The sequence below is a fragment of the Centruroides sculpturatus genome, unplaced genomic scaffold, assembly GCF_000671375.1.
Source record: "Centruroides sculpturatus isolate CEXI.00-Female unplaced genomic scaffold, Cexi_2.0 scaffold701, whole genome shotgun sequence".
NCBI classification, from domain to species: domain Eukaryota; kingdom Metazoa; phylum Arthropoda; class Arachnida; order Scorpiones; family Buthidae; genus Centruroides; species Centruroides sculpturatus.
The window spans coordinates 127,098-144,293 of record NW_019385058.1 but is presented as its reverse complement, the minus strand read 5'-3'; the positions used below and the strand labels follow the sequence as shown (position 1 = coordinate 144,293).

Below are 17,196 nucleotides of genomic sequence, written 5' to 3'. Positions count from 1 at the left end.
GTTTCATAATATACAGTGCTACAATCAGTGAAAATGGAACCAACTTCATTTCCTTCAAGGAAAACTCCCATTTTTTATTGCATATTCTGATTCTACATCAAAATTAAACAAACTTTTATCTAAAACATTTTTTCAAAAGAAGCACTTATCAAATAGTTATGAACAATTGAAGTTTTATGCAGACACCACATAGTGCATGCATAAATCTACAGATATATATATATAAACACATGCACAAACACACACTTATATCTTTGCAAAGGCTTTCTTGTAATTTCTTTTGTTTTTAATCTATTCTAAACTCCACATTTCTTGTCTGTAATGATTATTTTTATATAAAAATAACATATAAGTTAAATAGATTTATTAATTTTTTCAAAAATTATTTAATTAATATTAATTAAATATTCTATTTTTATGACACATCATTAATTTGTTTGTAATTCTTGCAACATTTCATGTTATGAAAGAAAAGAACTCCAAGATAAAAGTTAATGCATTAAAAATAAACATACAAATTCAATTACTTTAAAGCTAATTTGCTCATTATCAGAAAAAGCAAACACAAAATTCTATTGCTATAGAAGCAATACATAGAAATAAAAAATAAATTAATAAATATATAATATTCAATATAAAATGCTAGAAAAACAAAATTTTTATTATAAACAATAAAATATTCATCTAACATCTGGTTCTTTTATGGGAGATAAAACATCTAATCAGACATGCACTATCCAATCCACTATAAATTAAACAGGAGGTTTCCCTTCCATTTTTCAAAATATTTGCCTATTAAATTACAACAACATCTGGCTAAAACAGTAATGGTACCTTAGTGTGGAAAATGAATGCCTCCATTTTTAATAACTTAAGAAATGATTTAAAAAAAAAGGATATTTACAAAAGAATAGGATCTACAAAGTTCCAATCAATAATAGAAGAGATGAGTTTAAATATATATGGCAACAGCTTGTAGAATACAAAGAAAAAAAAATGAAGAAACACCAGAGATATATATCTAGGGAAGTGTAATACCATACTAGCATGGAATATTTTGAATAAAGATCTAAATGTCATATGGAATGAAGTAAAAGCCATTAAAATTCTAAAATCCACAGACTAATACTTCACAACAGAATCTTTATTGATTTATGAATGAAGTTTAAAAGCTATAAATAATATTGTTATTTCTGAAGACTCCAATAGTTTAATGACACATTGGAAATAGATAATTTGAACTTTGCTAGCCAATCGCTGAGAAACATCATTAAAATAATAATTTCTAATATTTTAGTTTTCAGAATATATATTGATTTATAAATGTTTTAAATCTTCCTTTCTATCAGTTTTTAGTTATTCTTTCTCTATGAATGTTCTAAAAGAGTCTATACAAAAGAAAGAACAGTCTATTTTATTATGAGTGTATCTTCAATTTAGAGTGTAATTAGAGTGTACTTTATTTCTATATCACCATGCAGGTGGCAGCTTATTTAAACCATGCTATTGCGATAAATTTTATGAAATTTTAGATATTATATAACTCAAATGTTTATAATTATTCTAATTATAATATAGCCCAGGCCATTCCCAATGGAGATGCATTGCAGCCACCTGCGTATCCAAGTCTTCAGCCTTATCCTGGAATCCGTAAGTAAAATGAATATAAACACTTGAAAAGTACTTGTTTTTCAGACTATATTATTTTGTGTAGGATTTATGAAATAGTGATGATTTACATTTTTAAATTATGATGATATAGACTTGATTTGANAAAGTAACTCAAAAATAGTTGATTTTGTTAAAATTTAAATTTTAAAAAATTAATTTATCATTATTAAAATTATACAACAGAAAATGCAAATTATAAATTCAATTTTTTAATGTGCTAAGCATTTTAAAACAAAATTTCTCTGGGAATAAAATATTTTGAAATATTAATTGAATTAGGTATAAGAGTGAAATTTGTGGACATGTAATTCATCATAATTTAATTTAAGAAGATTAAAGAACACAAACATACGATTTACATCTATCAAAAACATTTATGTGCGCAAATTTCTACTTTGAAAACAAGTGTAGGAAACTTTTTCCTACAAAGTAGAAGCTACATTTCTTGTATTGTCATAGCAAAACCATGTTCATCAGAAGACTGAAAGATCAGTATTTAACTTAATCATTTATGTTTATTGTTTATATAATAGCCACTTCAATTAAATTAACAAAACACTTAAGATTTTTCTTTTACTTTAAAATTTCTAATAGCTAATAAAAAAAATTATAATCAATTAGATTTTATAATTAGCTTATTTCTATTAAGTAAATTAAATTTATTAAATATCCTTTACTTTTCTTACAAATATTTATAGAGACAAATTTAAAATATATATACAATTAAAATTATGTAATTTACATTTTATTGATACATAATTAATTAATGACATTTTATGATTCTATTTATTTTAAAGGAAGTTAAACTATAGAAAAATATCTCTTCACACAAAAATATTTGCTTTAACGGTAGTTTAAGAGACAAAGCAGAATACAAAAAATAAAGTTCTAGTATTTGAACTTATATATATCATAAGGAATGCTTAATCTTTTGGGTGTTTATAATCTCTTTGTTTCTTAAACTTTATTAAAGCTAATGTTTTTTTTTCTGTTTTTAAATATATGGAGGTTTTTTATATACCTCTTCACATAGAGAGTTGTCAACAGATACATTTTCAACATAATTTGGTAACCAAATGACTGCATTACACTGAGGATAAGACATACAGCTTAAATAAAATCTGAAAAATTATGATTGTAAATCAAGTTANATCGGAAATGCGTATTACTTTTTAAAATTTAGCTTTAAAATTATATTTTATTATAATTAGATCACAGTATATAATATAAAGCATTAGGTTTACGTCTCTTATGATCTATATAAAACAATAGATTACCATGTTAATTTATTTTATATACTAGAAAAACTAAGTTATAATTCTAATTCTAACGACAATTAAATAACAATTTTCGATATTAAATGAAAATTTAAACTTAAAATTTTACAATAATAACTCTTTATTATAACTAAAAGTGTGGTTATAATAAAATAAACTCGAAACTAATAGACTAATGAAAGTTATATTTTATGATATTTGGATCGGATGAAATTCTATATTATATATTTTCCTAATATTTAATTGACGACCTCATTTCACCCTATAGAAAATCCTGATAAGAGTGCTGTTCCACTATCCACAATTGAGATACATTACTACAGATAAACAACAGTTTTTGACACTATATGATAAATCTAGTCTAGTGTGTAATTAATTACATCAACTAGATCAGTTATGAAAATGGATCTACTACACTGACAATATTAACAATTGATAGTATGTATTATACATTAAATTTACTGTACAAAAATATATAGATATTAACACCTGTATGTACTGTACTACTGCTGTTAGCATTGTACAGTACACTGCATACTCCCGTTAGTATGCAATATACACAAATCGCTGTATGGTACTGTACAATAGAGCGCAAACCCATGACGAAACAAAACGAAAACGATGTAAACCAATCATGTAACATATTACTAAAGGATACAGTCAATGAAATTTCGTGTTACTCTAATTATGCCATCTTAGTTCATTCAGTATACCATTTCTTAAATTTCTTTATGTATTAAAATTTATAAAATGTACACCTTTTTAAATTAAACACTCCTAGTGTTGTAGAAAGCTATAAATAAAATAAAATATGTAATATGTAGGTAAATAAATAAGTAGATGAAAAATAATAATTAGGTACCTATTTTAATGCCTTATTAAACTAAAATATAGATATTTGTACTATAAATTTGCCAGACTCACAACGATAGATATTGATTCGATTTAATCACTCTAGTGTTGCCAAATACAATATTAGTAGTGATGTATAAAAGGGTTGACATTCTATATATAACTACTACTTGTTTGATTCGTTCCTGATCAAACAATTTTTCCTTTCTCCCTTTTTAGTTAGAACATGTTCTAACTGAAAATGGAGAAGGAAAAGAATTTGTCCAAAAGTCACCTTATGGTCTTCCTGTAAGCACAGTTTCCTTTACTTGGAGATGGGCTACTTCAGCAGGAGCATCTGTAGAATCCATCAGCTCCATATGCTGGTCTCAACAATCAGATAGTTGTCTGAATCTAGATGTAATCATGCACACAATACCTTTCAAGAGAACTCTAGCTGTCTTCCAACTCAGTTGAGAGACCTCAAAAAATTGTCCAGGGGATCTTGGTCTCTTCACTTTTAAGGGGATCATCTGGTCCAATCCAGAGCAGGGTCAGTAACTCGCATTCAGATCCACCTCAGATGGGATCCCTGTGTGATACGTCCTGCTATGTTGACCCCCCTGCGGAAAAACTGAACTGCCCAAGTGAAAGACAAAATCACTTTGTCTCTGCCAACCGTTAAGCCTATATGACATTAGTGTATGTAGTATCTACATATTTTCAAAAATCCCTAAAATATATCAAAAATTGCTAAATTCCTTTTCTGCTACTGTCCCAATTAAGCGATTAAATTATGTATTAATTTATTAGTTTGGTTTCTGTTCGAAATTTGGCCCAATAAAGCGGCTGCCCCAATTAACTGGTGGTCCAATGAAATGGAATTGACTGTATTTATATTAAACCTATAACATAGAAAACTTTTATTGCATATGGAATATTTAAAATTAATTAATTACTTAAAATGTTTGTGAAACTTCATAATCTGAAAATAATATTCTGATCTTTTTTAAATGGAGAAATAGAAATAAAGAACACAAATAAAGTATTAACAAAAAGCTAATATTTAAAAAAAATAATCATAAAATCAATATCTTTATTAACTTATAATTAATTATACTAGTCTTACTATTTTAAATAACAATTATAAAATTTGTGTAACACTCACCTTCTGAAATTTGGCATTGTTGTTCATCTAAATATTTTGACAAAGCCTCATCTATTTTAATGGCCTATAAAACATAATACAAAAAGATTACAAATTTAACGTAAATTACTGAATCAACTAATTTTCCAATTTAACTGTTTTTTTGCTTTTTATTATTTTTAAACTTAATCTTAATCAGAATACAAAAAAATTCCCATAGGTATGAATTCATTAGAAGTTCACAAAGTCAACAAGTCTAAAAATTCTGTGAACTGTTTAATTAATGAATTTATGACAATTAAATATTTTTAATATTTGATTTTAGTCTGTATATATTTCCAACTACCAAAATACATTTTTCATTTTAGTTGAAGTTAGACAGGCTACAATAAAATGTCAAAGTCGCTAATGTTCTAATGTTTTTAGTATGTTCCTGAATGTAAAAGATTAAGACCAAAAAAAAAATACATATATAGATATTTTTTAATATATATTAGAAAATATCTATTCTTGAAATATTTTAAATATTTATCAAACTTTAAGAAACTTTATAAGAAAAAATCCAAATTAAAAACTTAAAAATAAGAAAATACTAGTTATTGCTTCAGTAAAATTTGTATTTTTTCCATTAACTATTATCAAATTTTTGAGACTTAAATATAAAATATTATCTGCTTAAATAAAATAATGCAGCAAAATAATTAAAGTTAGTATACCATGCCTGGAGGTGTTTCTATGCACTAATAATAATAAAGGCATTATTATACAAGTCTGAATTCTAATCACAGTAAATTTACTGAAGAATTGAAATATTCAACGACATTAAGGAAAATATTTTAATTTAAAAAGCAGGTAGCAATTCTTTTTTCCCTTCATTATTCTATCTCTGAATAATGAAAAATTTATCAAAACTACTCATTATTAATTTTTGTTCAGTTTACTAGTAGCTTTAGATTGATTATGTTAATACCTCAAAACAGTCAGCCTTTCTTAAAGCTTTAATAAATTATAAAAATATTGAACTATACTTGTAAGTTAATTTTTGTGCTTAAGATTCATAAATGTATGATTATATATGAAAAATGCTTTGTAGTATAATAAATTTTAATTCTGTACACAATATATTTAAACTGTAATTTTACCTGTCTTACTGCTTGAATAAATACTTGTTGATATTTATTCAGTTGCTCTCTTAATACAACTGCAAAAGAAATCAATTAATATTTTTTCATTTTTATCATTATTTTAACATAAAATTTAACAAATCAAAATATAAACATTTTCAAAATATTTATATTGAAGTAATTAAATCTATCAAAATAAATTTAATATTCAACTTTTTATAAAACAAAAAATATTTTTATAAAATATTTTAATAGTTCAATCAAAAGTATTAGTTTCATATTTTGATTAAAATTATGTTTTAAGAACAAAGCTGTAATAAAAAATATTTATTTAATTAATTAATTTGTTTATTAAAATTTATTTTTGATTAGCATTGGATTATACTAAGGTGATAAGACAACACAACACAAAAACAACCTGCCAATGGGAATGACTCACTTTCTATGGGAAATTAATTTTTATTTAGATGTTAGAGACATTTAAAAAAATCTGAAAAACTCCACATGGCCATCTTGTCAATTTTGGATTTGCACCTGACTATCTACTAAATGACTACCAATGTCTTTTTGACAAAAATATTCTACACATGAATAAATAATTATTAGCAAATAAAATTTTTTTTTTTACAAAACTTTCTAACAGTAAGAAATAATGACTGAATAATAAAGCTATTCAAAATGTCATTAAAATAAACTCTTCTCATTTATATTAGACTAGCTTTTGCCCGCGGCTTCACTCGCGTTAAGAAGTATTATTATTAATTAGGTATAGTTTTTGCGGCTTTACTTTTGTTTAGCGTGTGTAAAAAATTAGGGCCTACAAAACTTCTTTGTACACAATCCAAAATCGTCAAATATAATCTGCTAGAAATATTTAGGTATAGTATGTACTATTAGATACGGCGGCCACTCATCATCGGGTATATGTAACTCAGTGAAAACACAACGATAGCGCGTTTTAAAATACTACTAACGCCATCTATTGTCAACATTTAGAACTAAAAATTATTTTGTTCGTCTTAATTTATTCGTTCCATTAGGTACTGATAGGTTCAAACTAATACATTTACATCCTCCATCATCCCTTATTTTATCCCCATGGGGGTTGAATTTATCAAAATCCTATTTAAGCGGACGTCTTCATCATAGTAGCTCCAATCTTTAATTTCAGTTCAATCAGTCGAAAATCTAAGAAGATTTATACAAACTTTCATCCCCTATTTTATCCCCTTAGGGGTGGAATTTATCAAAATCCTTTCTTAGGGGATGCCTACGTCATAGTAGCTTTATGCATGCAAAGTCTCAGCCCGATCGGTTTAAAATTGACAAAGTTTCATACAAACTTTCATCCCCTATTTTATCCCCTTGGGGGTAGAATTGATCAAAATCCTTTCTTAGCGGATGCCTACGTCATAACATCTACCTGCATGCCAAATTTCAGCCCGATCTGTCCAGTGGTTTGGGCTGTGCGTTGATAGATCACTATGTCAGTCACCTTTGAGTTATATATATTTAGATTACATATATAATTTAAACTATTAACTGAATAAAAATCAAACAAGCTTTTTTGATCACTTAATATAAAACCTAATATAAAATTTCATAATATAAATATATATTAATTTGTTTTGTTCATTTATTTCTATTTTTTAATGTTAAAAATTGTATTTAAGATTAAAGTATAATTACAGTCAACCCCTCTATAACACTGTTGATAATTCTATTTTATAAGAATTCCATGTTGTATGAGTCACTTATATTTTACAAATATGTGAGACGTTCACAGTCTGGCACATGTATTTATAAAATCTAAGTGACTCGTACAACATGGAATTCTTATAAAACGGAATTATCAACAGTGTTATAGGGGGTCAACTGTATTATATAATGAACATAAAGTGTTTAACAAGTAATTTGTTTGATCATTTTTTAGTAATATACTCTCAAAATAAAAAAAAATCTATAGAATGAGAAATTGAACAGTTGAAACTTATAAAATACTAAAGAATTCATGAAGAGTAAAAAATGTCTAGAACTCTGATATTGTTATTATGGTCAATAAACTGAAGTATTTAAATAAAATATGAAACATGATGATTTAATAATGGAAAAGCATTGTAATTAATACATGTACAATTTAACATACTAAACAGGATATTATCAATCTTTTATTTCAGTAAATATGTAGAAATAGAGAAAGCATTACTTACCATTAGGATCCTTTGTTCCTTCGCATATCCTATTTTAAAAATTCATTTTTATTTAAAATAACAACATTAAATATTGTTGCAATAAAAAGACAGAAGCCTTTACCTTTTCAGATCAGCCTCAAGTTCTGCTCGTAAGTGTGGCTTAGACATTTCAAAGCCCATATTATCATAACCTAAAGACAAATTAATTTATTTTAAAAATCTTTGAATATGAATTTTTAGCTAAACAGTGTATACTCAATAAAACATCAAACAGTATTTTATTTAAATTTAAATAAGCAGTTATATATTTTTACTGAATATTCTATATAATTAAAATAAAATATATTGATTATTTTAAGCAAATGAAAAACAATATTAAATGTTTCTACAGTATATGCTTCCGTGTGAATTTCTAATAACAAACAATTTGATTTGTGATATACAGAAGACTACTTTTATTTATTTGCTTTCAACTTAAATTTCTGTATATTGATTAATTTTAATCATATTTTATAAACATTTATTTTTTTTATTATGTGTGAATTGAGGAATTTAAAAAAATTAATAAAGTTATTCTTTTTTCGATGCTAACTGCCATTTCTATATTAATAATTTCTTTTGATTTCGGAATCAAAAGAAGTTATTCTTTTGTTAATTTCATTTATTGAACACAGACAATTAGTGAATAAAAAATTTTCTTAGGCTTTTAAATGAAATGAAAACTTTTACTTGAAACCTAGTCTATGATCAATAATAATAATTTTACAATTTTAGAAAAATACTAGTACAGTTGAAGCCAGTATAAATCAGAATTGCACAGTATGAAATTTTTTATATTTTAGCAGGTTTCTGTTTTAAAGACATTTTAGTGTTTTTTCATTTTTTATCATCTTTAAACTATACCAGATAAATGCCATACAGTTGTATTAATTTTTATAGTAAAACAGTAAGAAAAATTTTATTACTAGTTTTAATCCAATAAGATTTCAACTCAAGATGACAACATTCAGATGCAAGAATTGGAAACCATTCGATTCTAAAAAAGTTCTCATAAAACTTTTGCAATATATTCAAATACTGAAAGTTCTCAAACTCAAACCAAGAACTTTCATTATTTTTCATATTAAGTTTCCCTAACATTTCATCTATGAAGTGATAATGCTTCAAAACACTTTGAAACAGACTCAATTTAAGTGAGAGCTGGACTTCAATACAGAATTTGTCTATATAGTTAAAAAGATTATATAGCAAAATCTTGAATTATTAACACATCAATTATAAGTTTTCAAAATATGACATTGTCATATTAAGCTACAATAATATGTTAAACCACTTTTATTTATAATAATTGATGGCAGAATATTAAATAATTGTATTTAAATTAGAAAAATTGCTAAATGAGAAGACTTAATAATATAATACAGTGAGGTAAAATGTAAATTAATTTATTTCTGTTAAGTATCTTACCACCAACTTATTAAATGACTTGTGAAGCAATATGTAAAATAATTAAAATAANGTCAAAATAAGGTCATTGATGCTCATGCAGAAGCCTGTAGAAGGAATAACAAGAAATTTGTGATAAATATGAAGAGAATTGGACTTATCAGTTAGGCATTGTCATGTAATACAAGGGTATACAATGAGGAATTGTTAAGTTACAGATTAAACTTGGACAGTTTACTTTCTTTTGGTGCAAACCATATATTTTTAAGTGTTCAATAATCCAAAATTACATATATCAAAACACCAATATTCTTTATGAATAACTCCATATATTCTTTTCCTAAATTATTATTGTTATTTGAATAAAAATTGAATTTTACATATCCAGAGCAGCATTTCATATAAAACTTACCTCTATAGAAGAGGGCTGAAATGTTTCACCTAATGCATATTCTGGAATTATCTAAAAATAATTTGAAAATTATTAATTTTCTAAATTTTCAATATCTAAGACTAAAATTATTCTTAGGTGCGACACACATTAAATCAAAATTTATAAAACTAAAACAGTATTAATAATAAACCTGATTTAACTTTCAAATTCAAACTCACCCTCCACAAGTCCCATTCCTAATTGCCCTGGAACAAACTTATCTTCATTTAAACCAACGTAAAGTCTGGATTTTATTGTTTCAATATGGTCTGCATGTGTAGCATCAGTACCTTTTAAATAAGCAAAATATGTTAGAATACTTTGAAATACACAGAAATCTAGTCTAAAAAGAAATGTTTAACAAATGAAAGATGTGACTGTTGCAATCTGTATTAAAAGAAGCAGATCATCAACATAAGTAATCTTTCATACAATAATTTTAATTCTGCTGTTGCATCCATCAATATCAAAGTGAATGTAATAAATGGAGAAATAGAAAAATAATATCAAAATTTGATCAAAAAGTCATAGGATTTTACTATGGGACAATGTTTGTACACGTCTGCTGCAAAATTTCATGAATTTAAATGAAAAAGTTCCATATTTCCCACATAATTTACAAACTAATTTGTTGTGATTTCATTTCTTTGATACATAAGAAATTCTTCTTAATCATAGTAAGAAAAATAATTTTATAATGCTACTGTAAACACATCTATAAAATAGACAGGACAAAGCATTTCTTAAAATTTTTTTATTTTAATTGCCAATGAAAAATTGCCAATTAAATATATTTTAAAAATTTAAAAAGTGAATAACAACGTTTTTAAAAACACAGCATAAAACTTTTGCTAAACTAAGATTAAACCTGTGAAGAGTTATAAACAAGCTCAAATATGTCAGTTTAGGGAAAGTTCTATGCTAGATATCTAAAAAGGTTGTGTTATTCATGCTTTAAATTCTGTAAAATAAAGATATATTGAAAAATAAAGTACAAAATATCAAGTAAAATTTTTTGAATAGCAACACTCATTTTTGAGGAAAAAAAAATACTTCGGGTCTGACAGACCCATGCGACTCACAATGGGGTAAAAAAACACCAATTAATTTGTCACCGTTGCCGATAGTGAGTGTCGCAATAACTTTATCACATTTAAGTTGTCGCATGGTGTCTATTAAACCCTATAATATCATTATTTATTTATATTTTTCTATTATTATTTTTTTTTGTTTGTTATAATATTCTTTTGAAAAGTAAGTAATGTCTTATTAATTTTTAATTATTTTAATTGTTATTTTATTTTTATCATATAAATTTTTATCTATTGCTTTTATAATTAATTTACGATTATTCCTCGTATATTAGGTGATGCAGGTTGGCTTTTTTTCACATTTACTAACCAATCAGCAACTTGTGAAAACAGTCTAGCTATAAACTGCCGGGAAATATCCTGCCCCCTCAGCAATGATATTGGAAATCAAATGTAAACAATTGGTGTAAATTCGCTTGTCTTATCACAGTCAATATCCCACCAGAAAGTTCTGAAAAGATGCTTCCTCGTTCAAACGGAATAAAAAAACTAGAAGTTAGCTAATAAGACCCTAAACATTATGGAATTAGATATAAAGAAAAAAATTACAATTACACGACAATCATATCGCATACCTATCATTATTCTATAATCTAATAATCTAAATTAATCTGATAACAATACTATTAATTATAATCTCCATTTTTTATCTATTTATTTTCCATCACTATACAACAATACAAACCTAAAAGGGCAGCCCAAGCTACAATCCAAGTAATTATAAATGAAATCATTGCATTTGATCGTGTCATGACTTTTTTGTCGCACGATACACAACATGTGAGAAAAAAAACACAAAAATAAATTATGATAATACAAATTGTGAAAATTATAAAATTTTTAATAATTGCATTTTTATATCATTATCATTCAGGAATTGACATAGATGCATTTTTTAAGTATTATTATGTGAAGATTTTATATTATGAAGAAAACAAATTACATAATCGAGAACATGTTGTAAATTGCCGAATTTTTGATGGTCCACCCATTACTTTTTTTATTGCTTCATTTCATGCAGAGAAAACATTTGTCTAAACTATCAGCAAAGAATTTTGACAGATTCTATAATATTCTGAATGATGTCAAATTTCACATAAAAATTAAAAATAAAATTCATGTGTAAAAATCTAACAAAACTATCTATTAAATCATAAAGACAACATTCTTATGAGTAAAATAAAATAAAAACTTTGTCAATTAGTAGATTTACAACCCAGAAAAACGCATTTGTTAATAGAGCCATAAAACAATTAACATCTATTGACTCTTGCAGTAGGGGGTAACGCGAGGTCTATTAAAAATTCTTTCAGCAGTAGTAATAAACTTCTACTAACTTCATACGAATGAGTCATCTTTCTTCCCCATTTACAAACAACCCCTATGACAATAATCGGTGAAACATGAAATAACTTACAGCAAGTTAGAATTTGATATGTTTATTTTTTCTTTTTTCATCAAATTATGTAAAAATAAATATTAAAAAAGCAATTTTCTCAATATACAAGTAATTTATACCACTAGATAGAAAACAAAGCACAGAATTCAACAAAAAAATTGTTATTTCTTTATGAGATAGATAAAATTGAATAATTTTATATTAAAAACACTGGGTCTGAGAGACCCATCAACTCAAGTAAGGGAACCATTTCTAGAGACTCACATATGGTTAAGTAATGAAAGCCATACAAATAAGTGTTTTTTAAAATCCTTTTTTAAAAAACACTTGTTTGTATGGTACACTTGTATGTAACACTTGTTAAAGTCATCTGCTATCAGTCCCTAACTGGAATTAAAAAGAATTTTAAAAAAGACTCAACTTGTTTGTATTGGCTTCATTACTTAATTTCTTAATGTGTAAATAATCCTGGATTTTTGTGAAATTATAAAATATCAATTTAAAAAATACATGGTAAAAAGCTTTTCATAAATAAAAATAAATCTTATATTAAATAATGATACTTACCAATCCCATGTTTCTCCATCAAAGCAATTAAATCAGCTTCTGTCAATAAAGGAGGAGGACTAGTTTCACCATCTACCATCTAATTTGAAATATAAAGTGAATATCATAAAAATAATTATTGCTACTATATTGTTCTATATTGATAAAAATTCTTAAATTATGAACTAGCTAATGCAAAACAAAAACCATTTGCATTTATTATTAAAATCTCTATTAAAAAATGATTTATAGAATAATTTAACAACTAAAAATTGCATTTTGTACTGTAATATTGCCATATATGTAATTTTGAAAAAATTTTACAGTTAAAACATTAGAAAAACTAAATTTCATTAACTAATCACAAAAATCTACAAAAAAATCTAATACTAATATTAAAAAATAACAACTTAAGCTAAATTCCATTTAGCAATTAATCAAAACAAGTAAATGAAACCACTCACAACATTCTCTGACAAAATATTCATTATATTTTTATGTCCAAATCAGAAATTTTTCAAAGATTCTTAATTGTCTCATACTCAATACAATTCCAAAATCTTTGATTCAACACAAATCTCTTTCAGCTAAATCATTATGAAAAAATCCATGATTTGATCTTCAATTTTATCATGTCATTACTTCTAATTTCTGGATTTAAGAATCTTAACATTGCTATCTTATTAAAATTATTTATCTAAGTCATGTCAAAATAAGGTCATTGATGCTCATGCAGAAGCCTGTAGAAGGAATAACAAGAAATTTGTGATAAATATGAAGAGAATTGGACTTATCAGTTAGGCATTGTCATGTAATACAAGGGTATACAATGAGGAATTGTTAAGTTACAGATTAAACTTGGACAGTTTACTTTCTTTTGGTGCAAACCATATATTTTTAAGTGTTCAATAATCCAAAATTACATATATCAAAACACCAATATTCTTTATGAATAACTCCATATATTCTTTTCCTAAATTATTATTGTTATTTGAATAAAAATTGAATTTTACATATCCAGAGCAGCATTTCATATAAAACTTACCTCTATAGAAGAGGGCTGAAATGTTTCACCTAATGCATATTCTGGAATTATCTAAAAATAATTTGAAAATTATTAATTTTCTAAATTTTCAATAAACAAAATTTTAACAAATAAATACCTTTGAATTCCATTTGTCATAAGGATAAACTTCAAGATAATTTTTTGCAATTATTATTAATCCATTTAAACCAAACTAAAAAAAATAAATAAATTACATAAGAGTTTAAAATATTGTATATTTCTTAATCATAATATTATAGTTAACTGTAAAAACCAATCTTGAAAAATATAATCCTTGTATGACATTATATTTCAATTAAAAATAAATTCAAATCAAAGAGAGTAACTTAGAATCAAACATAAAAAATATCCTTTTTGTTAGTGGAACACAAATATTCTCTAGTGATATATGAAAAATCATGATTAACAGAATGTAATTAATCAGAATTGTAAAGAAGCTCTTAACTTTATCTTTAGAATAATTAATTATAAATACAGTAAGACCCTGCTTAACCTTGCCTCGATTAATACTGATTTGATATAACGTGGTCTGCTTGAAGCCTAAAAAAATGCTCAACATTTACAATGATTCAAATTATTGCAGCATTTCATTGATTCATATATAACATGATTATTCCCAAACATGAACCAATCAGCAAAAGGTGGCAATTGTCATAGTGCTGTACTTTCTTTAAATCTATGTTTGTTTGTTGCAATTTTGGAAAAAATATAACATAGGCAATATCAACTTGGCTTGGCAAAAATTAACTGATAAATGCATGAATGAAGTGTAGAAGAAGGTATGGCTGGAGGTATCCAAGAATTCTCAATGAGAAGAGCCTATTGCTGTATCATTAGGTTGACCAAATTGTTAACCTAATCGATTCAGCAGGACTAGGAGATGGAGACAAATAGGATATTGAGGAGTTACTGTAGGTTTCTGCTGAGAGCCTTACCAACGATGACCTTCAAGAACATGCAGAACTACGAATTCATATAAAACTGGAAAATAGTGATTCTGAAAACGAAGAACCCAAAGAATTTCTCTANGACAATTCTGAAAACCTGTAATGTGTTTTCTCTGCAAATGCCATTGTATCTCATACATTTTTCAGTTTATGAGATACTGTTTTGTTTATAGAACATCCTTGACCAGGCTTTCATAGAGAGTCCTTCAAACTTCAAGATAGCACGGGTTAATGTGAAACACTGGAAATAAATGATGGGAGGGTTAAGATGCTTCTCAGAAGGGCCAGAAAAAATTTTTGTATTTTTCAGGCATAAAATAAACCCATGAAATATTTAAATTGAAGGTCATCTTACAGAGGCAGATCACTTTAGGCTATCTTACAGAGACATGCATTCAAGGTCTTAGTGACTTGCAAACCACATCATTACATCATGCTTAGCTGAAAAACATCCATAGTGTCCATTTTCTTCGTTACATTATCCAACACCTTTCAACATTAAAATTCCAAACAAATATCCATAAAAGCTCTTATAGCTGAAACTATTGTACATCGTTTCCATTCTCTCAGTTAGAATAAAGAGGAAGATTCTCTGACATCTAAACGACAGTAAAATACTCAAAGCCGGCAGTCATTAACCAGTGACTCTTTTATCGGTCCCAAGGTATACAGTTTACCTGACTAATACTTACCTCTAGCTACCTCTTATGGTGATTGTAAGAGACCATGAGATCATTTTTGATGACATTAGGGCACTAACAATGACATCAATACAGAAAATTACTGTATTACACATGCAATCATGTGACAGTAAAGAAAAATTGTACACAATGGCATGTGTAAGACAGTGATTTTTAGTAGCAGTTTTCTGAGATCCTGTGATAAGTGGAAAAAAATTTTTTTGACTGAAATTTTTAGTCAGATAGATATCATATTTCATGAGAATATCATTGAAGTAGGGCTAAGTAACTCAATTTGGTGAAAAATGCCCACAAAAAAAAACTAGTAGGTGCAAAAAAATCACTGCTACACAGCATGTGAATTTTTTTTGGTACAGTTTAATACTTCTATAACCATATAATAACCATACTGGTATTTCTCTTATTATTCACATTTACATTTATGTTGATGTTGAAATTAAAGTTATTCTAATGTTAATCAAAAAGGTACATTAGGTTATTTTACCTGTTTAATAATATAATCAGTTCTTTACATTATCAGTTTATAATTCTATCAAATTATTAAAATTCATATGTATTATTACTATATTAATGATCCTTAGTCAGAATTGATTCATCTTTATATAATAATCCAATGATCGCCTAAATATTCGAGCTATAATATGGCTATAAACAAATAATTAATACAAACAAATTTGGTACTAGAGGTAAGTGCTAAGCACCATCTCATATCTAAATTAATAATTTAATAAATAATTTAAAACCTTCTGGAAGAAAATAACTGACCTGGGGCGGGGCTTGAACCCACAGCCTCCACTTGTCATGTGGTACACTATCAATTGCGCAACCTGGACCCAAGCCAGCCTTTGCTTCCAGAAGTATTTAAATTTCGATATAACCTTCCACAGTTACTAACATCACTGGCTGGCTGGCTGGCTAGCTGGAGATGACTTTTATGTCAATGGCCAATGAACCTATCATTGGTCGTTGTTCATTGGCCAATGACATAGTAGTTGTCTCCAGCCAGTGCCGTTAGTAACCGTGGAAGGTTATACAGTAGAACCTCGAAAACTCGACCTAATGTGGACCGAAGGGTGGCCAAGTTTGTGAAAATGCCGAGTTATCGGGAATGGGGTTAAAAAAAATAAGTACGAGTATTTCCTCAGAAAATACTGTACTGTACTTGTACAGTATTTACTTGTACAGAATATAACAGAGAATAAACTGCCCAAATACCCTTAAACAAAGGAAAAGTACGTCCTTTATGAAGGCATAGAGCCACTACATGAAAATGAAAATTAATGAATACACTGTGTACAGTAATTTACCTGATAAGACAGACCTCA

General features: G+C 26.6%; 1 protein-coding gene across 1 annotated transcript in view; it reads right to left on the bottom strand.

Annotated features, from left to right (window-relative positions):
- Positions 1 to 17,196, bottom strand: part of LOC111634064 (DNA topoisomerase 3-alpha-like) — a 100,572-nt gene that overhangs the window by 38,640 nt on the left and 44,736 nt on the right. The window contains exons 12-21 of the mRNA XM_023378745.1: positions 14,321 to 14,395; positions 14,203 to 14,253; positions 13,179 to 13,257; positions 10,301 to 10,411; positions 8,364 to 8,433; positions 8,261 to 8,289; positions 6,069 to 6,127; positions 4,922 to 5,011; positions 2,841 to 2,854; positions 2,693 to 2,792 (exon numbers count right to left, since the gene is read on the bottom strand). Coding sequence (XP_023234513.1) covers positions 2,693 to 2,792; positions 2,841 to 2,854; positions 4,922 to 5,011; positions 6,069 to 6,127; positions 8,261 to 8,289; positions 8,364 to 8,433; positions 10,301 to 10,411; positions 13,179 to 13,257; positions 14,203 to 14,253; positions 14,321 to 14,395 — 678 coding nt within the window. The remainder of the gene's footprint in view (positions 1 to 2,692; positions 2,793 to 2,840; positions 2,855 to 4,921; positions 5,012 to 6,068; positions 6,128 to 8,260; positions 8,290 to 8,363; positions 8,434 to 10,300; positions 10,412 to 13,178; positions 13,258 to 14,202; positions 14,254 to 14,320; positions 14,396 to 17,196) is intronic.